The sequence below is a fragment of the Panthera uncia genome, chromosome C2 (assembly GCF_023721935.1).
Source record: "Panthera uncia isolate 11264 chromosome C2, Puncia_PCG_1.0, whole genome shotgun sequence".
In the NCBI taxonomy this organism is placed as follows: Eukaryota; Metazoa; Chordata; class Mammalia; order Carnivora; family Felidae; genus Panthera; species Panthera uncia.
The window spans coordinates 53611647-53638121 of NC_064810.1; the positions used below are offsets into that span (position 1 = coordinate 53611647).

General features: G+C 39.3%; 1 protein-coding gene across 6 annotated transcripts in view; it reads left to right on the plus strand.

The window, feature by feature from the left end:
* BBX (BBX high mobility group box domain containing) overlaps positions 1-26475 on the plus strand; it is a 283503-nt gene that overhangs the window by 224038 nt on the left and 32990 nt on the right. For all 6 annotated transcript variants that reach the window (XM_049628124.1, XM_049628123.1, XM_049628122.1 and 3 more), the window contains 3 exons: positions 6268-6348; positions 20872-21880; positions 22872-23010. In XM_049628124.1, the coding sequence (XP_049484081.1) occupies positions 6268-6348; positions 20872-21880; positions 22872-23010 (1229 nt within the window). The remainder of the gene's footprint in view (positions 1-6267; positions 6349-20871; positions 21881-22871; positions 23011-26475) is intronic.

Genomic DNA, 26475 nt, shown 5'->3' on the forward strand with positions numbered 1-26475 from the left:
ATCTGACCACATTGTTGGCCTCATTTGAGGCTGGTTTAATTCAAAGCTTAACAAGATCTAACTACATAAACTAATAAAATTATCTACTAAAATCTGCTATGAGCACAGGTATTGCAGAAGAAATAGAATAGGTTACAATTACTAACTGTAATCGTATCCCTAAAACTTTTATAATTACTTTGTATAACACTCATCACCTTTGAGAAAACATAAAGACTCTTGAATTCTTGTTTTAATTAGTCTACAGCAGAGGTTCTCAAACTTTAAAATGCATCAGAGTTCCCTCAGAGGCTTGTTCAAACAGATTGCTGGGCTCCACTCCCAGGGCTCTGATTTATTAAGTCTGGGGGCAGGGGTGGGGAAAGGTGCCTGGCAATTTGCATTTCTAACAAATTTCCTGTTAGAAAACCGCAGTTCAAGGTCACTGCTCTGTAGTTTGTAACTGTTACCGTGAGTTATTGAATCGCCATTGTTGAGGCACTTCCTAGTATGTCTGGAACCTCATAGGGAACGGGTGAATTGAAAAGGGCATGGACATGTAATGGAAATCTACTCAATGGCCCACTTACAGCCCCACCTCTTTTCAGAGGGATTTCCATCCTATTATGTGCACTTAGAGAAAAATGGGGTTTATGTGATTTAGGAAACAATTTACTCCTTAAAACTGTTCAGCTTTGTGATGTTATTTTAAGGTCAGGTAGGCAAAATGCTTAGAGACCATTCCTGCTAATTTGATTTACAAACATTCATAACTTTGAGAAGAGATTAGTTAGATCTTCTCTTGGCAGTGGGTCATTTATTGTGTCAAATAATTATCCTAGGAACACATTGTTTAAGAAACCGTAAGCCCTGGGCAGTTCTTTAAGTTGAAGTTGTTTTTTCTTTCACACTAAGTCCTGGGTTTCTGCCTTGCAGGCTTAGAAGGATGTTTTTCTTTCTTAATCAAGTCTGATAGTTTCAAAACTCGTTGAAGTGAACCTGCATGGAGTCATGAAACTGAATAAAGAACATTTTGTTTGTAGATTCCCCACGAAAGCTTACGTTTTAAGAAAAATATACCTGCTTTGCAAGATCTAGGAAGAAATACAGAGTGTAAAGCCTGTTCACCGCCACCCCCCTCCATTTCAGCCTGTCTCCATTCCTTGCTGATACCCCTAATTCATCTGTGTTCACCTTGGCCCATCTGAAGAGCCATCACTCTGTTTCCTGGCTCTGATCCATTACATTGGTCAGAATGAGTTTCCTATCTGCATCTTCTGTTGTTTACAGGTAGAGTGACACATCCATCACATTTTAGATCTCATTTACTGAAGACTAATGACCACATGTAATGCCAGAAGGGAGCTATTGTTTTCTATCATTTAACAGGTCTGGAAGCCATGACCAACCAGTTCACATACTCTCTTTTCCGTTGTGTGGCTGACTCTTACACCTACAATATATCTTTGCATTGAAATATATTTACTTTGAAGACAGAGAGCTAATCTAGATGATTTAGACCAATAAATTTGGACATTAAAACTTCCCTTACAAGGTATTTACTTTGCCAATATAAATACAGCCATAATCTCCTCAAATTTAAAGCAATGCCACAATTGGATAGATGCAATAGGTGCAAATTTAAAGCATTCATTTTCATGATGGACTGTTCAATATGTTACAGAATATTACACTCGACAAAAACTGCATACTCACACTGCAGCTAATCAGTGTGAAAGTTTCACGTGTTTTTATTGGAAGCATTAATATTTCTTTTAAGGTAAGAAAGACCAATCTTCCCGTGTTGTTCATTTGGGTTTTTAAAATTTTTTTATTCATTCAATAATTATCAGTCATTTCCTCCCAGACTACAGTGTTTTATGATACTCCTCATAACTCCAGAACACTTCCTCCATTACCTATTTTACTCTTAATCTTTACTACCTGTTTCCGTGGTATGCTTCCCTACCTCAGGCAGCTGTAAAATTAACAGTTTAACATCCAGGGTGATCATTTTTCTTAGCACATTTGCTCTGCGTCTTGTGCTATTACACGCACTCTGTTTATCAGAACAGTACATGCTGCCAAAGGAGAGACTATGGAGTTAACAGATTGGCAAGCACCATCTAATTTGAGGAAAATAAAAAGCAAAGCCAGGAATGTACTATGCAGTATGGCCCACTAGGGTCCCCTACCCATAAGTATAACATAACCTGCCCTTCCTCCACTAGCCGACCAGACTTTGAAGAACATATTACTGTGTTGTTCATACTTGAAAGGATGCGTAAGTCTCTTAAATAGGAAAACAATGGGGGAAATGAACAGTGGTATAAACAGTGGTATAACAAATCAGCATTGTACAAGCTCTAACAAAGCTATCAGAAGAGATCAAATTACTCAAAGAAATGTATAAATAAAAAGAGAGAAGGCCCTAAGACAAAACCCTGAAGAAAAGCATTTAAGGGGTCACCAGAGAAAGGAGAGCCAGCAGAGAACAACAAGGAGTGGCTTGGGGGATAAGAGGGAAATAAGACAGACCCTCCAGTAATGGAAGTCCAGAGAAGAGTTTCCCAAAAAAAAAGGTTAGTCATATCAAATGTTGCCAAGAAATCAAGATAAGGACCAGCCACAGATGTTAACATATGTCTAAAAATTAAGAAGCCCAAAGATGCTTTTAGAAAGCATATCTCCCTGGGAATGCAAGCTGGTACAGCCACTCTGGAAAACTGTATGGAGGCTCCTCAAAAAACGAAAAATAGAACTACCCTGCGACCCAGCAATTGCACTACTAGGCATTTATCCACGGGATACAAGTGTGCTGTTTCGAAGGGACACATGTACCCCTGTGTTTATAGCAGCACTATCAACAATAGCCAAAGTATGGAAAGAGCCCAAATGTCCACTGATGGATGAATGGATAAAGAAGATGTGGCATATATATATACAATGGAGTATTACTCGGCAGTCAAAAAGAATGACATCTTGCCATTTGCAACTATGTGGATGGAACCGGAGGGTATTATGCTAAGTGAAATTAGCCAGAGAAAGCAAAAATTATATTACTTCATTCATATGAGGACTTTAAGAGACAAAACAGATGAACATAAGGGAAGGGAAACAAAAAGCATATAAAAACAGGGAGGGGGACAAAACAGAAGAGACTCATAAATATGGGGAACAAACTGAGGGTTACTGGAGGGGTTGTGGGAAGGGGGATGAGCTAAATGGGTAAGGGACACTAAGGAATCTACCGAAATCATTGTTGTACTGTATGCTAACTAATTTGGATGTAAATTTTAAAAAATAAAAACATTTAAAGAATAAAATAAAAAGAAAGCATATCTCCCCACAGTCATTCCAAGAAAACCATACTGGTTGGTAATTATAGAAATGTTGGGCTACTGGGGCGCCTGGGTGGCTCAGTCAGTTGGACTTCTGGCTTCAGCTCAGGTCATGATCTCATGGTTGGTGAGTTGGAGCCCCATGTTGGGCTCTGTGCTGACAGCTCAGAGCCTGGAGCCTGCTTTGGATTCTGTGTCTCCTTCTCTCTCTGTCTCTGCCCCTCCCTCACTCACTCTCTGTCTCTCACAAATGAATAAACATTAAAAAAAAATTAACAAAAAAAAGAAATGTTGGGCTGCTAAAGTACATTGACCCTCCCCCTACACAAGCTCCTTTGGAAATCTTTCTTATACCTACAGATAGGTCAAAGTCCTCCCATGGGTGATGAGGGAACTAGTTCTTACTAGACATAAGTAGTAGTTCCTTTTGAAAGGTAAAGAACCATTCTCAGTTCTCTACTTAGACAACTGTGCATTATCTCAAATGGCAGATAATGCATCCACACAGTCCGAAGTTCTTCATTGAGCCCCGCAGTCTTCCGTGCACAGGGTGTGTGGTAGTGAACAAATACTTAGTGTCGAGGAGCATAAACCTACAACAAAAGGAACAGCAGAGGGAGTCAGTGTAAGAACTAGAACCACTCCGCATTGTGGCTGTGTGGTGTGGGATTACCCAGCCTGTCCTCTAGTGATTCTTAAGAGTGTCATGTGATTATGTGATAAATTTAATATTCTACGAATTACTAAATTTCATGATTATCCTTTAACATTGCAATTTTAGTGTGTAACTAATTTTTGGACTATACTAAGAGAGCTTTATGTTTATTCAAGTTACTGTTGATAAATTCTTGTTGATAATCATTGTACCACTTATTGAGAACACAGTATGGGCTCGGCACTGTGCCAGACTCTTCACTGACATAAAATCTAATCTTGACAACAATAATATGGGACAGGTATTATTGTTTCTGTTTTGAAGATGAGGTAGATGAGACTCAATTTGCTTAAGTTGACAGAGCAAAAAGTAATGAAGGTGTGTATGACACAAAAGTCATGTTCTTTCTTTTATACAGCCTGGGTTCGAGACGCTGGCAATTCTGTATGTTTAGTACTTCATTCCCTCAAGTAATTGGGAGGTGGTGATTATGTGTCCATTTCTCTTAGTTCAGTGATAAGGTGATTTATTAAATTCATCTTGTCTAGAAAAAGTAGAAGTGGCATACATCAGAGAAAAATTAGGTAGAAGAAAAGATTCCAGACTTAGAAAGATTGAGCCCCATTTAGTTAATTTTCTTTAAAAAGAAAAGTGGTTTGGCGGTGCCTGGGTACCTCAGTCAGTTGGTTGAGGTCATGATCTCACAGTTTTGGTTTGTAAGTTCGAGCCTCACATCAGGCTTTCTGCTGTCAGTGCAGAGCCCACTTCGGATCCTCTGTCCCCCTCTCTCTGGCCCTCCAACACTTGTGTGTGCTTTCTCAAAAATAAATAAAACATAAAAATTTAGTTGGGATAAATTGGAAAGAACTGTTAAAAATGATAGTACCTAGGAAGAAAAAGTGCCTAAAATTTCCATAAACTAAATTCTTCTAAATGGCCCAGGTAGCTTGTTAAACATTTTCCTCGACAAAAGCCTCCCGTTCAGCCGGTATTCTAGGAAGAATTCCATTCAGCAGCAAGCTCCCAGTCTCTCCCAGAGCTGATGGCTCCACAGAATCCCCTGTGGGACTTGGCGTCACCTGTGAGGATACACTCAGCAGGCAGGAGTGCCTGCTAAACTGAACTGAGAAATACTTCTATCTTAAACTGAGGAAGAATTCAGAATCATGAGGAATATGAAATGCTTAAGCCATAGCTAGCTGCTGTAATGACAGAACTTCTCCAGGAAGAAGAATATTTGTAAAGATCCTTAAGAATGTATGTTCTCAGCTTTTTTTTTTTTACTGAGTTAGGCTAGAAGTTGAAAATGAAGTTTTCATATAAAAATGAGAAAGGACATTGCAGTTCGTTGTTATCAGTGCCTGGCCACTGTTTGGCCAAATTTGCAAAAGAACATGCAGTTGATACAATGTTGGATATGTTGTGCCTCAGCATAGGCCTTAACTGTATAACTTATTTAGATTTGTGGTCTTGATTTTCAATCTTTGTGTGTACTTTAGAGTATTCTCTCAAAGCCAGGCCTAGTGTTTTCTGTAAAATTCTTGGCTTCCCCAGTTCCTATCGTATTGCCTACGACATTTATATTGGATTCTTAAAAAAATATTTGTTGAGGGACACCTGGGTGGCTCAGTCGGTTAAGTACCTGACTCCGGCTCAGGTCATGATCTCGCCATTCCTGAGTTCGAGCCCCGCATCAGGTTCTGTGCTGGCAGCTCAGAGCCTGGAACCTGTTTCAGATTCTCTGTTTCCCTGTCTGTTTCTGCTCCTCCCCCACTCTGTGCTCGCTCGCTCTCTCTCTCTCTCTCTCTCTCAAAAATAAATAAACATTAAAAATAATTATATAAAAAAAAATTTGTTGACTAATGATGCTATCTTTCCCAAATAATTTTAGAGATCCTAAATATATTCCTTAAAAAAATTAGTCACTTCGATGCATACAAAATGACTCTAAATCCCTCATATTTGGTCAGTTGACGAGTTGGTGTTTATATGGAAATGGAAATGCAAATCTTGTTTTAAGTGGTAGAGTTTAAAGCCTGGAGTGTACAAGACAATACTCCTGTCATTAAACAGCTGTCCAAGCCACACCTGGTTTTTGTTACTGTTTTTGATGTTGTTCACCAAAGTTGTTTTCAAAATTATAATTCCAAGTATGACATCTTTAAAGTTACTTGGTACTTGGGAACAATGATGTTCTTGTAAACTAAAGAAAGTTCCTGAATGTGTATGAATGAGAAGCAAAGATTCTGATGACACAATTAATATCCTTTATGTGAATTATTTTCAATACAGATTTCTTCAAACACTTCGCAGCTGGGTGGTGCAGAACCTGTGAAACGCTATGGAAAATCTGCACTCTTTCAACTGGCAGAGGTAAGTTTCTAAGAGTATATGGAGATAAGATCTGCAGAGGTGGAAAAAGTTCATAATAACAATGTTCTTTAAACTGTACCCTATCCCCTGTGACCATAAAGTGTGTTGTTATATCTCATTTTCAACCATGGGAGGTAAAAAAGGAGTTTTGCTACTAAAAGTCATTAAGCATTGGAAAGGGGTACTCAAGAAAATGACACAATCTTTTTCCACAGGTTAGTATTGTCAAATAAGGTCAGTTTTTGTCTCAGACTGGTGATGTAAGTCTAGCCTAAACCCAGAAGAATGGCCTGGGTCATTTTTCTCTTCTCTGATTCTCTTATAGTGTCTATAAATTCCTAGAAGACACTACTTTTAAACTAGGTCATCGATGTTTAAATTTGGGGGTGTTTTTTTAGTGAAGAACTCAAATGACTCCAAATCTGGTTTTGTAACACCTATCGGCTGTACATTTGTTGTGAAATGGATATAAAATGCTGCTGTTCCTTTGGTAAATGTGCTTTCATAAATCTGTGAGGGCCAGAACCCTCGCTTGGTGGGGGATGGGTTGGCAAGAAAGGTGCCAGAAGCAGTTGTTGCTGGGGTGGGCACCTACCATGCTTGCCTCCGCCTACCTGTGACCGCTCTGCCTTTCTTTTGTGAAAGAAACGTCGTCAGTGCTGGGGACACTGCAGTAGCCGTTTTCTCTTTTGGTGAGACAAATTAGGAGGTACAAGATGGGTGACCAGAAATCTCTTACATTAAACTTTTTCTTTTCTCTCATTTTTCTGGCTTCCTTCCAATGAGTTCCTTCTGAGTTGTTTTTTTTTGTTGTTGTTGTTTTGTTTTGTTTTCATTTTATGTGAGTGATACCTTCTTTTTATAAATCCTTTGTAGTTTGTTAAATTTAATGGGGCAGCCTATCTTCTAAATTTTATGGTAGCTTATATCATTAAAATCTAGGAGTTCTAAACATGTTTAAATTAAGCTTTTAATGTCTACCCATCTCCACATTAGAAATAGAAAAACACAAAGGTCAAAGGCCTAAGACAGTAAAGAAGTATATTAACAGTGGGACACATGAACCCTTTGTTGTCTGACATTAAGCTGACATGCTTCTTATAGGACAAAATCAGATGCAGATAGAGGTCTCCAAATGACTAGAAAACTTCCAGAGACCATAGGGAATAGTTTAAAAAGAACTGAGTGAGTCAGTGGCAAGTACTACTTCAGATAGAACTGAAATGATAATGACCTGGCAACACGTATGCCTTTGGAGTTAGAGCAAACAAATCTTAGTAAACAGAGGCACTACGAGGTATGAATTTATCTGGTATTTTTAAGACCCTATAGATTGGCAAGACAATGTTTTTGAAAGAAGTGATTATTTTTCTTGAATAATAAGAATGTGTGGCCCTCTCTGCATTTCCTGGTGTGTGTATGTGTGTGCACACGCATGTGTACTTTCATATTCATATATCTTCATGAAACAGTTTTATATTTGAAATGTATGGACCTTTGAGGTACTTTAGTATGGAGGGTGCAAGAGATGATTTTTGTCTTCTCATTTTCTTTCTTTCACATAACAGTTATATAAAAAAAAGGATTCCCTATTAAATCAGAGCTCATTAAAAAGAACATTCTTCTAATTTGTAGGGATGCATCCCAAATATGAAACAGATGCTATGGTTTAACAGATGTTTGAATGCTGGTATCATAATTTTAAAGGGGTAAAATGACTGCAATAAGCCTATTCCAATTATAGCAAATCAGCTTATACTCAGACTTAGTTTCTTATAACATCCGAGTAAAAATATATGCTTTTGATAAAACAGGGTCGCTAAAAAATAGTTTACCAAGAAAATCCTCTCACATTATTATTTGCACCACATGAATATGATGCCATAATGCTAATAGACTGTGTTTTAGAATAACATTCTAAATCCTACCCAGTTTCTAATTAAACATAAATATATGCACAATGGATTAATCAGCATCTCCAAAGAATCACCAATAGAAATATGCTTCCTCAATTTTTTTATTCCATGTATATTTGATATTCATTTTTCTTAAACTGCATATAATATTTAATTATTTCGGGTGCCTCTTCAAATAAGTATAACAGGATACAGAGGAAGATTTTTCCTCTTGCCCAGAATTGGTGCTACTGTCTGAACTATGAAAGAACAGCTTTAAATTTATGCATTTCAAAAGGAAATCTGCCAGGAAGCCATCTTCAATTTGGGCCAGATCCTTCTCTTGGGATTTCTAAAGAGATGGTCCAATCCAGCTACTATCCCACGTACCCCTCCGGGGGTTCTCTCATTCCTATCCCAGCCCGTAAGTCGTCAGTGCGCAGGTGGCTATCAAAAACTATCCAGTCATCTGGAATATTTTGATTTTCCTCCCTGTCCTGAAGAGAGAAGGAAGGAATTGCTTTTCACTCTTCATCCCTGCTCCCTGTCAAACAAAGTGAAGGCAGCTCTGAGAGAAAATTTGTTCCCAATTGGGGTGTATCTGTAAGAGGTGTCTTCTCATTCTTTGGTGAGAAGCTAGAAGTGTTTTAGACATAGACTTATTGCTGTGCCCTTCACCTGTCTGACCAGGTGAGAAAAGAGCTGGAGGAAGTTGGCAGCAAGGAGAGGTTTGGAATACCCTGCTGTACTCTCTGTTTTGGTATTGTGAAAATGCATGAGTTTCCACAGGTCATGTGACCAAATAGAAAATAGTTCAGTGTGATCAGGCAAGAGGCTGTGGGACAGTCATGGGGGGGGGGGGGGGGTTGCAGAGAGCAAGCCTGGGGCAGCCTGTCTCATTAGGAAATACGCACTTAGAGACAGCTTCGCTCAGGACACTGAAGAGCTCCCACAGGTAGGAATGATGTTCAGTCAGTTTCCACCAGTACAGCTGTCCTGGTACTAACATTACCAAGCACTTCCCATCGTTAGTAAAAGGACCCAAACCCCCTAGCACCCTTGCTGCAATTTCCCCAGCATCCCTGGGCTCCCCTGATCCTTCCAGCAACTGGAGGACACTGCAAGGGGTCTGCAGGACCTGTTCCAGCCCCTGGACCACATCCCTTCTGATCAGTTTGCATCCCTGCCTCTTAAATAATTTGTATATCATCCCTGCCCTTGGCATCCCCTGACAAGGTCATTCAGTCTTTTGTAGTGTTAGCAGGAACAGATAGAAAAAGACAGGCATAACCATGGGCAGTGAGTTTTGCCTCCACTATTGCTTCTCCCGTTTTTTACAGAAGCTTTAGAACTCGTGAAGGGAAGGGCCAGCAACCATCCCAGGAACTAACCTCTCCCCCTACCCCACCTCTATTCCTACAAGCTGACACAAGGGGAGAGCTGAATAGTAGACCTCCCAATAGTATAGGGGCTGTTGCTTGCAAGAAGTGTCTTCTTGGTGAGAAGCAAGAAATATTTTAGGCATGTTCTTATTGCTGTGCCCTACACCCACGTGAGCCGGCAAAAAGAAAATTGGAGGAAGTTGGCAACAGACACAAAGAGACTTGGGTTGGCCTGCACTCTTGGTTTTGGCATTGTTTTATTTCTTTGGACCCCGTAGCCAGGAGATGCCCTGGGGAAGGCCCTGCTTCAGGCATTTGATTGGCATTTTAAGCTGGGTGGATTTTTAATAGCTGAGAGGGACCTGACAATTCTGGGATCTGTTCCAGGTATTTTTCAGGAATCCACTCCAGCTAAGAACGGAGTTGGTATAGTGCTGCTGAGGTCAGGGAATTGAGAAAAAAAATACAGTCCTCTATGTTTGAACCTCCATGAGGTTCGTACTGTTCAGTTAATCAGTTGTTTAATTGGTGCAGGTACTATAATGTGTTTCCTTTCATTTTGAAATTAATTAGGTCAGATCATGCAAAGAGTTGCAAAGCATCTCCCCGGAGATGATTGTGTATTATAGCTGCTATATAGTTGGAGGACACACAGACACATCTTTCCCTGTATATTTTAGGAAAGAAAATTCTACACTTAAAAGATCTCTGGTATCAAAATTGCCTAGTATAATAAAATACACAGTTGATTCATTTATTCCAATAAGCGGTAATTATTAAGGGTCCATTCCATGTCCATAACCGTGAGGCTGCTAAAGTTACCTGCATATGGATGTACGAATACTGTTTCTTGTGATAGGGTAAGCTGGGAACCTACTTGTGAAACTCCTAAGGTCAGTGGTATGAGCACATTCTGCCTCCGGGTGCGGTTTTGGTGTTGGAGAGTTGGCATGAGACGCCGAAGCATATGCCTAAAAATATTATTCTTTGGTTTTACTCTTCTTTTTCTGAAATAATTTTATGTGTTCTTTAAAATAGAGTTTAAATTTTAATAGCAGAAAATCAGTTGTATTACCTAACTTAAGATAATAATGACTTTAATTCTCTGCTATGTGGTAGGCACTTTCCTAAGTATTTTATATGTACTCATTGAATTTTCACACACATACTCTGAGATAGGTATTATCACCGTTCCTCTTGTATACATTAGGAAACAAAAGGGGAGAGAGGTTTTGTGACTTGCCTAAGGTCATGTGGACAGGAAGTTGGAGCCTCAGTAGAAACCCAGGCAATCTGTCTCCACACCCAGGCTCTTCCACACTGGGCTGTTCTGTCTCCTTGTTTTAGATGAATGTAAAAGACTCTGCAAGTTGCTTGTTATAGGACTTTGCGTATTATAGAAGGCTCTATGGAAGACAGCTTACTCCTACACATATATGTGTATGGCTGAATAAGATGACAGATTTTTCCAGACTGCTGTCAAAGAAATGGAGCTGATATTTCCTTTTTAAAAAGTGTCTGTACTTTTGAAACTGCCAAGATACATCTTACACCCTTAAATAAGTAAGTGCCTGTTTGTGAATATACTTTGGAAGATATTGAGAGGAAATTATGGAGTAGGACTCCTGTCCTCCAAGAACTTCTTCTCCAGTTGCAGAGAGATAAGATACAAAAAGTTAAGGGATGAGAAATAAGTGTGCAAATGGTTTCACAGGGAACCATGCGGTGAAATGACAAGGCTCTACTTGTGTCGAATGATATACAAAGTGAATTTGTGAAGACAAGAAAGGGAGAATTAATACTAGCAGGAGTGCCATGGGGACCCAGCACAGAGAGCACGAAGATGGTTCTTGATGAAAGACTTGTTTAGAAACTGGGGTTGAAACTAGCAGCCTCTGGGCCACATTTAACTTGCAGAGATGCTTTTTCGGGGGCACCCAATTTGTTGACCTGTATTATATTCTACATTTCAATTAGTGGCTAATATTTTAAAAGTGGAGATTTCAAATAAATGTCTGACTTCTCATGAAAATGTAGACAATCTAGAGACACTGATCCAACCTTCCCACATGAGAACGATTGGTCAGAGCCGATAGTGCCTTCCCCCTTAAAGACACCATCACTGTGCTCTCCTTTCCCTCCGGAGCCCTGGCTCTGAGGCCAGCAGCCCCTGCCAGCATCCACCTACCCTCGTGCACCTCCCCCTTTTATACCCGCACACAGTGAAGATTGTGACCTGCATAATCAAATGGAGAGATGAGAGAGATACAGCAAAGGGATAAAGGGGTAGAGGCAGGAGGCATGAGGTAGGCGGATGATGAGATCAGACGGGCAGGAGTAGTGGGCTGTGCTAAGAGACTTGTGGAAGGTGGAGTGTGGCTGCAGTCAGAACTGGGAGAGTGTTTAGTGTAAAGCAGAGAAACTTGTGCTTGAAGACCATGAGGAGCAAGAAGAGATTTAGGGCAGGGGCACACAGTGGGAAAGCAGACTCCCTTGGCAGCTATGTGTAGAGTGGAGTGGAAAACTTCTGGGGACATCCAGGTGTGAGACGATAAGAGCCAGGATTGGGGAGGGGTGGTTTGGCAGTGGGAATGGGCTGTAGAAACAGACACCAGGGATGCTACAGAGGATTTAGTTGGATTCCATGATTGGGTCCACGTGAAAGGCAAAGCGAAAGGGGAGCTGGAGATGGCCCCAGCTCTGAACCTGAATGCACCAGAGAAGAATGGAAGATCGGAGCCCTACTTCAGGAAGCCCGGATGTTTGTGAACGAAGAGGAAGCCCCACCAGCAGAAAAGAGGAGATGAAAGATGCCTAGGGGTGGGGACAACTGAAGAAATCCAATACTGAAAGAGTCAAAAAGAGAGGGGTTTGTTAAGGTAAATGGTCGACTTTGGAAAGCCAGAGGCCCATATTCTCTGAGCACAAAAGGAAGAAAGGTAGAGAACAGTCACCACAGGGTTGCTGAATTTGGTCTGTGGTACCCATTTTCTGAGTTCTACTTCTTTACTTCAGTTTATGAAACTAGTAATGTGTTAAGGTTAAGTTGAAGGAAGGGTGCTGGATTTCTCCACATATACTCCTACTCCTCATGTATGAAAAAGCAAGATTGCAGATCTGGTGCTTCCAAGGGAACTGGAAACATTATTTAACCCTATTTATTAAAAAAAGATGATATTTTCAGACACCTTGACTGCCTAGTTTTCCTTACATTCTAACTTGTAAAAAACACTTACAATTAAAACCAAATAGGTAGATAAAGACAAATTTATTCCGGTGTCTATAAAAATAAGGTCCTAGGAAGGATGTTGGCTCATTTTAAGAAAAGCTGAATTATGATAGAATTATAGAGATCATTGAAAACTGTAGGAAATGCCATCCCTCCAATCACATTAGCATTCCCGACTACCAGGTATGGGTGGTGTTTGACCAAGGTGACTCCATTTCAGTTTTCTGTGTGTCCTCACATACTATTGACACGCAGTATCCCCACCTCCTCCTCATAGCCCCCTGAAACCTGGAATCTCGGCACACAGCTCTCAGCTCAGCCCCTCCTACGCTACTGTCATATAACTGAATCCCAATACCTATGATATATTTTGGGGGTCTTTTTTTTTAAGTGGTATATTTCTTTCCATAGCTTTTTAGGCAGAGTTGTGAGTCATTTTTAGAAAACTCCCATCCTAAAACTTTTCATTTCATTCCCAATTGCATTAACTTATTTTTGGAGGAACTGAAATATAGGAATTCTCCTAATGATTTCCTTTAACACTTCTGGGGGAGACTTTAATAGATGGCCTATGGAACAAAGGCCACCCCACCCCATCTAGAGTCTTCAGAATGGGTATAATTTCTGAAGAAATAGTGAGTAAAGAGAAACATTTAAGCCACCTTTTCACCTGGTCGTGTTTCTGCAAACCAAATAGAAAACTACTTAATATGCTCAGATTTCAGTGTTGAGAGATGCTTAGACCACTGTTCTGTGACCAGCTATCTTTTATAATAAAGAAAATTGAATTTTCTTAGCAGCAGTGCTATTCTTTATTCTCTGAGACCATCAGCCAGTGTATGTTTATGGCAATAACATTCTGATTTTATTTAATTATGGGAGAAGTGCACATCTTGGAAAACACTGCTAAATGCCATCCTAGGGTTATGTCTACACTGTTTTGGCAGATAATAAGCCAGTACAAAATGATAGTAAACATACCTTGGCTGCAAAACATTTATTTTGTACTAAAAGGCAAAGATTTTGAAATTGAAACTTCTTGATTAGTGTCAGTGGCTCTGTTTTCACACTGCCTTGCTTTTAATCGAGCTGGATCCTTTACAATAGACAATGAAAGACAAAAGATAATTAAGAGTGTAATAGTATGGTACATTTTGGAGCAACTTACCCATTCCTTTGTACCAGTTAAAGAGCATCTGTTTCTGTGGTATTATTCTTATCTAGTACACATGATTAATTATTTTTTGCTGGTCATTTCACTGTCTTTTATAGCAGAACACATTAAAGAAATGAATCAATATCTTAACATTTGTAGAAAGGAACACATTTTAAAATGTCTTTTGATTCAAAGAGGTAAAAGCTTGTCACAACTCAGATTTATTATGTCTCTGTAGTCCCCCATAGCAACCCCGAGCCTATGGCACAATCTTACCTGAACTGAAAATGGCAATCTTCTTGAACCAGGAACATAAAAAATAATCCCTCCACTGCACATTTTATCTCACCTCTTCAATATTCCTACTGAAATTTTTCTTTGTAATAATTTTGAAGAGGGTGATTTTTATATGTCTGTCCAATATGTGCATCCTTTAGAATCTCCAGTTTCAACATACTCATTTTCATTTTTCTTTTGGGGGTAAGTTACATTTCTTCCAGCTCATCACTGACAGGCCATTCTGACTACACAAAACAGTGAGAAACTTCAGTGAGGTTTCAGTCATCAAAGTAAAACTACAATATTAGTGATTAATTCTCACTGGTGCTCCTGGGAAGCATAAGTAAGGACAGTGTGAATGCTGGTCTAGGCCAAGTAATAGCGTGGTCCTAATTAACATTGTTTTTTATAGACTTGTAAGGTAACTTTCTTGGTATGAATCAGATTGCATTTTAGACTCAGAACTAATGAACCATTCAATTCAACACAATTATCTACGAAATGCCTTCTTTTTGAAAGGTACTAGGATATATTCTTGGAGGAGAGTACAGAGGTGAACAGGATCCATTTTGTGCCCCCTGAGTTACAGTTATAAAAAATATGGTGCCTGAGGGAATAAACCGTAGATATCAAATATTTATGCCAGGCATTTGATTTAAAACATTAGCATTCTGACTTCTTGGAATACAGCCATGGGAATTCGATCTAGAAGGTGTCCTGCAGACATTTTACATCCTCGCTCTTAAAGAAGTTTATTGTTCAATTTAAAATAATAATAAAAGAATAAATTGTCATTTACTAAGGCATATTCTATTTCAAGGCTTGATTAACAACCAACCCTCTATTAAGGGCAACTTGACTAAATAATAACAGACATTAATTCTGTGCGTCCCACAGTGCAGTTTTATTCACCTGAGTTCACACTGATTTATGCTCCTCTGTGTCCACCGTGTGCTTATCTGTATGCATGTCCATGCATGTGAACAGAATGTAGTTTGTATGCAGTTTCGTAAGCCCCACTAAAGTTAGTTGATAAATGCACTCAAGTAGATGAAAGTAGATGTTTGTACCCAGTAGTAGAACTGAGCTTAACTATATGTTTAATGAGACTAACTTCTTGAAAGGTAACTGATTTAAGATCTCCTGCATCTAATTTTGTTGTTTATGTTTTTTTCCCCAATTACAGAATCATTCAACCATAGAATGAAAAAATCAAAGCAAAGTACTTAGTGTACCAGGGCCGTGACGTGCCACCAATGATATCCATAAGACTAATTCTACTACTGTCAGAAGCTAAGATTTATTCTATATGGCACAAGGCTACAGAGGGATGGTTGTCAGAATACATTTATTCTTGCTGTGAACTAGGCACTATTTTAAGTGCTGTACATGTCCAACTCATTGAACCTCACAGTATTCCTAAGAGAAATACTATTAACATCCGTGTTTTATAGATGGGGAAACTAAGGCACAGAAACGTTTATAGAAAATTAGCAAATCAGAGGCAGAGCCAGTCTGCAGTCCTAGACAGTCTGGCTCCAGCATCCCTCCCTTTTGGAATAGCTTCTCGATGTAGAATTTGCTCATATCTAAGAGTGATGGCATCTTCTAAGAGTTACTACATCCATAGCTGTTCCCAAGCTGTTTATTTTATGTGGAAATATAGACTGTTAATTCCTAGAGGCTTTTGAGAATTATTTCTAATAAAATGTTTGATCTCACAGAAAAGAAGGTAAAAACTGGGTGCTCTCCCAGAGTCTGTTTGCCCTGCATGACAGTTCATATCCTTGGTGGCTGTAGACTGCCTTTTCTGGGTGCCTATGTCCCCTGATATCCAGCTGGGTCCAGCCAGTGGGAGACTCTGGTGGGAAAATGTGGAATGGGGGGAAGAGAATAGCCAGGATGTGCAGGGAAGGGGTGAGGAGGGGTGGGGGCAAAGCAAAGGTAACATCTCTTCTACGTGTTGAGCTCCTCTAGTTAGGCCCACCATGGTTCTGCCTTCCTCTGGAGGCCTTCCCCCATTTGTTCCTGTTGTTGCTAATCTCTGGATTGCCTCACCAACCTCCTATTTGGGTGTCTCAGTTCTTTATGACCTGGGTAACCAACCTGTTCCCTGCATTAAATTCCTCCTGCTGGATATGCTTTAAGTTGTTTCTGTTTGCCTAGTTAGACTGACTGGAATACAAGCCATTTTCATTTTATATTTGGTATGGTTATAAAATTGGCTGAAAATGCTGTTGGCATACTGTGTCCAGATTTCAGCAAGACTTTTGACAGATAATCTTACCATGTCCTTGTGAACAAAACAGGGGTAATTTAGATTGGATTATAAAACATTCTTAGATTGCTGAAGTTTATTGATGAAAGGGCTCTAAAAGTCTGCCAGAAGGCTCTGTCCTTAGCCATGTTCTAGTCAACATTACCAAAGATTTTGATGAAGACATAAAATGCAACTTTATCAAATGTGTCCGTAACAGAGCTGGAAGGTAATGTAATTCAGAGTTGGAAAGGATAAACTTTATAAGGAAAAACGGAAAATCTCACAACTATATACAAGAAATAAATTATAAAAACATAGAATGGGAGAGACCAAGCTTCCCAGCTAATTAGGTGGGGAAAGAAATCCAAGATGGTTATTGACCACAAGCCCAATACAAGCCAGAAGTATGACTTGGTTTTTGTTTTGTTTTGTTTTTAAAGTGGCTGGGGGGAGATCCATCTTTGGGCCCCATTAGAAGATAAGTATGTTCCTATCAGCTGACAAGTATGCAGTTCTACTTCTCATCTAGAGCATTATGGGAAAGCTAGGAACTTACTCTAAGGAAGATATTGCTAAATCCATGTTCCCCGACCATTGTAAAGCTTTATGTGTAAAGTGTTGTGTCTGCACACATTCGTTCACTTTTGCATCACAACAACCCAGTGGAGCATGTCCTGTTACCCCATTTCTCAGCCTTTATTTCCTCATATGGATTCAAGTCAAAGTTACATAGCCCGCAGTGCTCTAGCCTTAGGCAAGCACTGCGGTACTTCGTCCTGAACCCAACTTACTTCCCAAAAGCCCAGTTCTTGCTTCAGGACACCATACTGCATTTAGGTAAGAGGGGCCTAACTTTTGAAAGGTCGGAAAGCCTTACATGTTAAGGGAACTGGGACATTATACCAGGAGAAGAGACTTACATCTGTCTCCTAAGATTTGAGAGTCTGTCCTATGAGAGAAAGCAGAATTCTTTATGTGACTTCAGAGAACAACTAGTATGATGGAGTGGTAGTTTTTTCCTCAAATTTTAAATATTTCAGAGAGAACCACCCTCTAATACGGTCAGTGTCTTTGTGCAGAAAGTTGGATAATTAAGTCTCAAGAATATTGTAGTAAAGTGAATTTCTACATGGGGAAGAATGTTAAATTAGATTACCTAATATGACACCCAACTCTGAGTCTGATTTGTGTTTATTTGGGTTTTTGGTTAGTGAGATTTATGATTTGTAGTTTTTGACTCAGAGTTATTTGTTTTATTTTTATAGTTTCACTTCTAGCAATATAATTGTTTTTCTTATAATTTAGGATTAACATAGTCTATTTGTGGGAGAAAAAAACTTTTAAGAGCCCAAAACAAGGAAGTAAAGCATGACTAGTGCCTGGTGTAATTACCTCCACAAGAAATATTATGCTATTTCCTGGAATATGTCCCCAGAGTGAATGTCTGCATTTGTTCCATTTCATTCCTAGCTGTGGAATCCTATCAGGGGTGATGAGGAGAATCATTTTGAAATATATTGAAGCAGAGAATGGAGTTTGCAAAGTATTATTAGGTTTGCTCAGATGAACCTATGCAAATACAAACTGTTGGCATGCCACTATAAAACCCAGTGCCTCTATGGGACATGGCTCCTGCAGGGACTTATTAAAGGTCGCCAGAGTGACAGTGGCTGAAAAACCGTAAAATTTACCTTGAGGATGCCTTTCCAGTCTTCTTTCCAGAACTAGTATTGTCTCTGCCCCCATGTAAGATAGTTCTTCATGAAGGGCTAGGATAATCGAGAAAGGAAAATAAAAATCATTTCAAAATCAATGAAAAAACAGCACATTGTCCAACGAGAATAAAATATGCAGGGAGAATTAAATGTGTCAGTGTGTCAGAATTAAAATAACATTTTTGCTTTGAACTTACTTCTGGTAAGTTTTCGCTAAAGGGGAGTTCTCAGTCTTCGTAACTACTTGCTAAGGTCTAAAAGTTAACTTACGTGATTTCCCAAAAAAGATAGTTCCATTGTGAATCCATACTATTTCAGATCTTCCCTGTGAAAAAATCTGAAGATTGTCATGTTCATTTTTTTCTAACGTGCGTGATCTGCCTCCTCTCACCCTTCTGCAATTTCTTCTCAGGCTTATCAATTATAATTCTCACAGAAAGATTTGAGATGCGTTGAAAATACTAAGGGGAAAAATGAAGTAAAAGAGGATCTCCTATTTAACTGAATGGCTTATCTATTTAAAAAATGAGTTTTAGGGGCGCCTCGGTGACTCTGTCAGTTTGGCGTCTGACTCTTTCGGCTCAGATCTGATCCCAGGGTTGTGGGGTCAAGCCTCATGTCAAGCTCCACACTGAGCATGGAGCCTGCTTAAGATTCTCAATCCCTCTCTCCCCCTCTCTCTTTGCCCCTTTCCCCTGCTCGCACTCTCTCTCTCTCTCAAATTTAATTTAAAACAATTTTTTAAATGAGTTTTATATACATTAACATTTCTGACAATTTGCCATTTGACACAATGGTAAAATTTTTTTAAAGAATCAGTTTCCTAACTCTTATGCTTGATTTGGGGGTTCAGCAAAACCCAGTACTCTTTTTCCTCTAAGCTGCTAATACAAAATTGGTAAAATGAATAATGGAGAAGAACTCCTGTTCTGCCCTTGGCCTAATCAGCATCGTCAGCCTCATGATGAATCCTCAGAGGCAGAGAGGGGAACTTATTGATCTTTGTATTCTTCTTTTGTTTTTTGGTTACATAAATCAAGGCATTTATTATAGGCCGGCAGTGTTGCACATGGTGGAGCTTCCGCTGCTGGTCTTTCATCCCCTTCAGGCATCTGGTGGCAGACCTTCCTGTGGTGGCAGAAGGGGTGCTGTAGGTCCAGGCACGTCAACTGCCGTTTTCATGCCTGAACCACAGTGCCACATCTCCACAGATTTTTCATCTGATTTTCATCTTGATTTTGCCACAGAAGGAGCAAGTGTACTCAGCATGCTGGCTAATTTCAATGTTCTTTACCATTTTCCTGAGAGAAGCAACAATAACAGGTCCCATATTGACCGATCATTCCAGCCTTCTTGATGCATTTAACCATGTCCTCCCAAACTAAGTCTGAACCCAGAGAATGGTCTTTGTATCTTTAGGGTCCTCCATTGGGGCCTGGCGCTTGGGAGCATTTCAGGGAATGTTTATGAATGAAAGTCCATGTATTGAAAATGAATTTTACAAAAGCTGCAATTTCCCCTTTCAGAAAATAGCTTTAGATTGAATTTTCGAGGTACCTGGGAACTGGAGAGGAAGATGGCAAGTGTTTCCTGTAAGGTCCTATGTGTGAAATTTGGGGAGTTTTAAAACATAACCAGATTGCTGCCAGATGTGTTTTAGTATTCAGAATTTTTCAGATTTTAGAAAAATGATATAGTATATGCATCTTATGCTATGCAGTTAATTCCCACAGGGCATAATGCAAATGCATGAAGATGCTGATAGCGAAAGCATATGAATAGTCATGTTAAATGTGAATTAAGATGTTAAGCAATTTCACATTAGTTCTGGTCAGAATTTTCAGGCGTGTAAGTTCAGATTAGATCAAGTCTGCTATCAAATGAGTTTAAAACAAAAAACACCACCACTTAGTTTTCACCACTTTTATGATCTTCAGGTTATCTGTCAGCGCCTGAGGCCTGTAATGTTTTTGTTTTTGTTTTTGTTTTCATTAACCAGAATCCTCTGTAGTTATTTAATGAATCATCTTCTCATTTCTAACTTCAACGGGGTAGGTACAAAATGTTGCTCTTTTTCTCGTTTCCCCAAGAAAAACGAAAAGGTAAACATCTAAACATTTTGGGGATTATTTAGTCAGTATTGGCATAGTATATCTTCTCACTTAAACCTCACAGAATCCTCTGAGACAATCATTCTTGCCATCCTTTTTATTTTACAAAGACAGCTGAGGAGTGAACAGTGAAATGTCTCATTTTAGGCCACAGAGTTAGCAAGTAGCAAAACTAAGACTCAAACTCAGGTCTTTCAACTCTAGAACCCATCTTCTTTCTACCAAATCATGTTTTCATAGAAAAAGCTTCGGATGAAGCTGGAAAATGAGAATTTGAGTACATGCTTATGTAAAGTGTAATGAATATATCATAATGCCTACAGCCTTTTTAAAATTTGAGTTATTTAAATTAGTTTGGCAGAATTGGACTGATTATTGTAATGTTTGCCTTGATTACTTTAAAGAGGGATAGACTTTTAAAGTTTAAGCTAATTTCAAGTGTATTTCAAAAAAAAAATTATTTTGTCATTCTCCCATTTTTGTTTGAACCGTTTAGATGTGTCTGGCATCAGAGGGGGTTAAAATGGAGGAATCAAAGCTAATGAAGGCAAAAGAATCAGATGGTGGAAGAATTAAAGAATTGGAGAAGGGAAAGGAACAAAGAGAAATAAAAATGGAGAAAACAGATGAAGCCAGGTCACAGAAGGAAGCAGAATTTGAAAAACCAGCTAAGGAAAATGTAAGAGATTCTAAGGAACTAAGAAATTTTGAGGAGCTACGAATGGATGATACAATGGATATAAAAATGGAAGATCCCAAAGAAATTAAAAAGGAAGAACTAGAAGAAGATCAAAAATGTAGTCACTTCCCTGATTTTTCTTATTCTGCCAGTAGCAAGATAATAATAAGCGATGTTCCCAGTAGAAAGGATCATATGTGCCATCCTCATGGAATTATGATCATTGAGGATCCCACAGCATTAAACAAACCAGAGAAACTAAAAAAGAAAAAGAAGAAAAGCAAAATGGATCGACATGGAAATGATAAATCCACACCCAAGAAGACTTGCAAAAAGAGGCAGTCTTCAGAGTCTGACATTGAGAGTGTTATATACACCATTGAAGCCGTTGCAAAGGGAGACTGGGGCATCGAGAAACTTGGAGAAACCCCTCGCAAGAAGGTCCGCACATCTTCAAGTGGCAAGGGAAGCATTTTGGATGCCAAGCCACCAAAGAAAAAAGTGAAATCAAGAGAGAAGAAAATGTCAAAGGAGAAATCCTCAGACACCACCAAAGAGTCAAGACCTCCAGATTTCATTAATATTTCTGCCAGCAAGAACATTTCTGGTGAGGTGCCAGAGGGTATAAAAGCAGAACCATTGACCCCCACGGAGGATGCATTACCACCCAGCCTATCTGGACAGGCCAAGCCTGAGGAGAGTGACTGTCACAGAAAAATAGAGACTTGTGGCTCCCGGAAATCTGAGAGGTCTTGCAAAGGTGCTCTTTATAAAACCCTGGTGTCTGAAGGCATGCTCACCTCTCTGCGAGCTAATGTTGACAGAGGTAAGTAACTCCCACAAAAGTGAAAAGAATATGGAAACGTAGCGAATGCCTCCTTTAGACTCATTGAGAAGAGCCACCATAAAGAACAATGTGGCATCAGAACAATATATTCATACAGTTCTTTATGGTTTATAGACCATATACATGTGTCATTTTACCTACATGTTTTCTAGCACCATAGAGCAGATCTTATATTCATTTTGTAGGTAGTTCTCAGGATATGTGTTCAAATAATTCAAATTTTTTTTTTAACCTGGTATAGGCTGGCTTCTTGTTTTGAAAGATAAGCACTACATGTTTAAAGTTCTTACGGCTTTTAAAACTGAAGGAAAGAATTTCCTGAATCAAGCAAATCTGTTGGGCAGAATGTTGATCTGTAGGCTCCAAAAGCAAATAATCTGTCTAGCCCTCTCCGTAGGTATTCAAAACTATAGTTGAAGGGAAGGCCTGTTTAAAACATAAAACCAGTTAATGTGTATACCTTTATTTCACAGAGTGTTTTATATAAGTTCATCTGTTTTAAAATACAGCATCTGGCTAGGGGACTACCTCTTGCCAAGCTAAATTCCAATTTAGAGATGTCTGAGAAAATGGGTCTAACAAGCCCTGAATGAAGATCCTTGGGAGTACAGGGATATCATTCCAGTAAATCTGAGGGAAATTCACATTAATAGTGCCCACCAGCAAAGGCTTCTACACCTTAGTCTGATTCTCTAATGGGAAAGGTGATAGTAGTGAGTCTGTCTCTTGAGTCACACAGTATGCACAGTACCTGTTGAGTTGTGATAGGAAGACTTATCCCATAACTGTATACTTTTCTTTTGCATGTTGTATTATTAAGGGTGGTCCATCACGAATCGCTTAGAGGACACCAAAACTGAAATAGTTACAAATAGCATCATGCGGACGATACCTAAGGGGTCAACAATTCACTTGTGAAGCAACCTCATCCCAATATACCAAGCATATTCTTTCTCTCAAATTCCCTTAGGGAAACGAAGCTCAGGAAAAGGAAACTCCTCTGACCATGAAGGGTGTTGGAATGAAGAAAGCTGGACGTTTAATCAGAGTGGGACCAGTGGGAGCAAGAAGTTCAAGAAGACCAAGCCAAAGGAAGATTCTCTCCTTGGGTAAGTGTCTGTGAGCACAGTCAGCACACTGCATAGACACCAAGTGTGGTAGGTTTTCCAAGGTAAACCTAATTCACTAACTGCTTCTTCTGGAGTATTCATTCATTCTGCACTTATTACAGTCTTAGCAAGCAAGTGAGAGCACAGAATCTCCGCGTACCACAGGGTTCCTGCTGTTAACGCGGTTGTGTGAGTGACCGTGCCACTCGCATTTCAGGTATAGTACATAGTATGTAGATTTGAGATGTAGGCTTCAGTTTGAATTGAGGCCCACCATGTATTAGTGCTGTGACATCGTAAATCCTTTAATATTGCCAGGACGCATTTTTCCATCTAAGGTTTACAATGGATATTATGTAAGCATGTTTAAGCATAAACATGTTTATGTGAGCATTTTGCCATTTTGCTTGCCATATATACTTTGTTTAATATTTCTAAAGGTTATGCACATATATTTATAAAATAATAATGACAGCTCAAAAGGGTAAGGTAAATAAAATTATCCTTCGACCTCTATCTAACCATTTGTGTCGAAACCATGTTCTGTTGCTCTAAGATAAAAATGTTAGATTGACTCTGCTGCAGAGAATACTCAGTCATTAATTATGTGCTGAAATGCAATATCAAGCAATAGCATGTACATCGAGATAAAATCATTAAGAATTACTTCATTTTTAGTGTTATTCCAAAGACTCTTAATACCAATCTTAATAAAGAGGAAGGTATCTGCATATTCAGTTAAACTGTTAAAAATCCTTCGAGATTTCTTATTAGCCCAATTTGAAAAGAATATATTGAATGGAAATAAGTACATTTTTACATTTTCCATATTTTTTCATAAGTGTGTTTAAAGGTATGCAGATTTCGGGGCGCCTGGGTGGCGCAGTCGGTTAAGCGTCCGACTTCAGCCAGGTCACGATCTCGCGGTCTGTGAGTTCGAGCCCCGCGTCAGGCTCTGGGCTGATGGCTCGGAGCCTGGAGCCTGTTTCCGATTCTGTGTCTCCCTCTCTCTCTGCCCCTCCCGCGTTCATGCTCTGTCTCTCTCTGTCCCAAAAATAAATGAAAAACGTTGGAAAAAAAAAAAATTTAAAGGTATGCAGATTTCATGGATCAGAAGTATTTGGTTTATTCATAAGTATTTGCATTTCTGTTAGTGGAACAATATGTTTTCTCCTTGGAAGTTACAATGCTTTAAAATCCGGTAATTCTAAGGCTCCAGGTCATTTGTGTCACAAAGGGGAGATTGGAAATTATTTCTCTTGTTAAATTCCTCAAGATGATTTACTCAGATGATATTTTTTTTTTAATTTTATGTATTTCTTTTCTAATATTTTATAAGTCCAAAGTAGTTCAAATTAGTTTTGCTTACAAACTCAACTTATAAATAATAACATAAAAATTCTCATATTCATCATCGTCAAATGATATTTTCAAATGCAAAATTTCCTTAAAAAGTGACCACTGAGTGTCAGTACCAATGCTCTGTATCTTCTAGAACTACTAGTGCCCTGTGGGTCTGCTCACTGAGAGAGGAGCAGGTCTCGAGCAGACAGTATGGGATCCTGGGGAAATAAAGCAGAAATTAAGACTCTCAGCAGAGAGGTCTCTGATGCTTCCATTAGAAACTGCTGAGAGCCGTGAGAGAGGTGTTTTTACCAATCTTCTTTAGGAACAAGAAAAATGAAACAATATTTTGAAAATCTATCTCTGAAAAGAGATTGGTGTATGGGTTGTTTTTGTTTTAATAATTTCTAAGGAAGGCACATGTATGTAACTGGGAGTGTGGTTTTCCTATAGGCTTAAATCTCTGGTCTTGAACCTCTGGTCTTTCCTGTCCCCCACCAACCCCCCACTCCCACCCCCGCTGACATACATAGGCCTTTCAGAATTAGACTATCTGGGTCTGCTTTGTTTGGAATATACCAACACAGCGGATGAGCAGTATGAGATGCCAGTTCCTATCAGTCTTCTCTGAGATTTCTAAATAGGCATTTTAACCCCTTTTATCACAGAAAATATGCTATTTGTTGCCAAGAAAAATTCACTTAGTATTGGTGGTTCTAATCTTACAGATCTCCCCCCCCCCAAAAAAAAAACCGTGGATGATTATTATAGTTGAAAAAAGACAAGGAAAAAAAAGTCCCAAGGGACCTTACGAGTTATAACTCGCATTTTCATGATTTTCTTTTGATTTTTTCAGATTATCTGAAAAAGTTATAGGTAGCTTTCTGATAGTATCTGATTACTATCTGATTTTTCCATTAGTTACAAATCTTTTTTAACTGGATAGAAAAGGTGATTTTATTAATGAAGCAGTATCACCCCCACCACCCTCCCTGCTTTTTATTTTTTTAATATTTATTTATTTTTGATAGAGAGAAGGTGAAGAGGGGCAGAGAGAGGGAAACAGGATCTAAAGCAGGCTCTGTACTGTCAGCACGGAGACTGACACGGAGCTCAAACCCATAACTGCGAGATCACAACCTGAGCCGAAATTGGCGCTTAGCTGCCTGAGCTACCCAGGCGCCCACCTTCCCTGCTTTGATAGAACTAATTAGTGGCCTTTTTCCATCGACCATTCTTTGGTTATCGGACTGTCTTGTCTCTGTTCCCCAACTTGTGTATATTCCTCCAAACAGAATAGTTTTAGGTGGACACACCTCAAGTACATGCTGTAGGTAGCAGCCTAACACATTAGCTGTTAGCTTCTTGTGAGTTGACTCAAAGCTGCCCTCTCCCCAGAAGGCTTTCCATTCTCCATCCGGCACGCGCCACCATTCTGCTGCAGCTTCTCCCATCTGTTTGGGTTTCATCTTAGTTAATAAGTCTCAGTAAGTGGAAGTCAGAAGCCAGCCAATGATCCAGCAGGCATGCTGCCATTGTTGCGTGGGGGCCTTCGAGACCGTCAGAAGCAGCCCAAGGATTTCCCAACTTTGCTAGTGCCGTTTCTGCAGTCCTTCCTGGTTTGCGTGAAAGTGGTGCTGCCTCTCTGCCAGTGTGTTCATTGAAAACTGGCTTTCCTTGTCGTTGAGTGGTTTAACGCCATCCTGGTCAACTCTCCAGAATTTGTTTTTATGATCCTCAGAATTTTTGTGTTTTCTTTGTGTGTAGATGTTTTAAGCAAGTACTAGTTAGTAAATATGTTTTTAAAAAGTAAATCTTATAAAAATGCTGATGGTGATACCCCATCACCAATAAACTTGCCTACACACACACACACACACACACACACACACACACACACACAAATCTTTACAATGAGAAACTTGTGTGGATGGAATATGCTTTGTATTGAACTTAGTGGAAAATGTCCATGCCAATGGAGAGAACTTCAAAAATATTCTTATATTTTAAATAATGTCTCTGCTTTTCTAAGGTAACAAAGAAGACAACCTTTCTTGTGAGTTGACTGAAAAAACTGTGCTGGTAAATCTTTTCAAGCATTTCTGAAAAGATGGTTTTTTT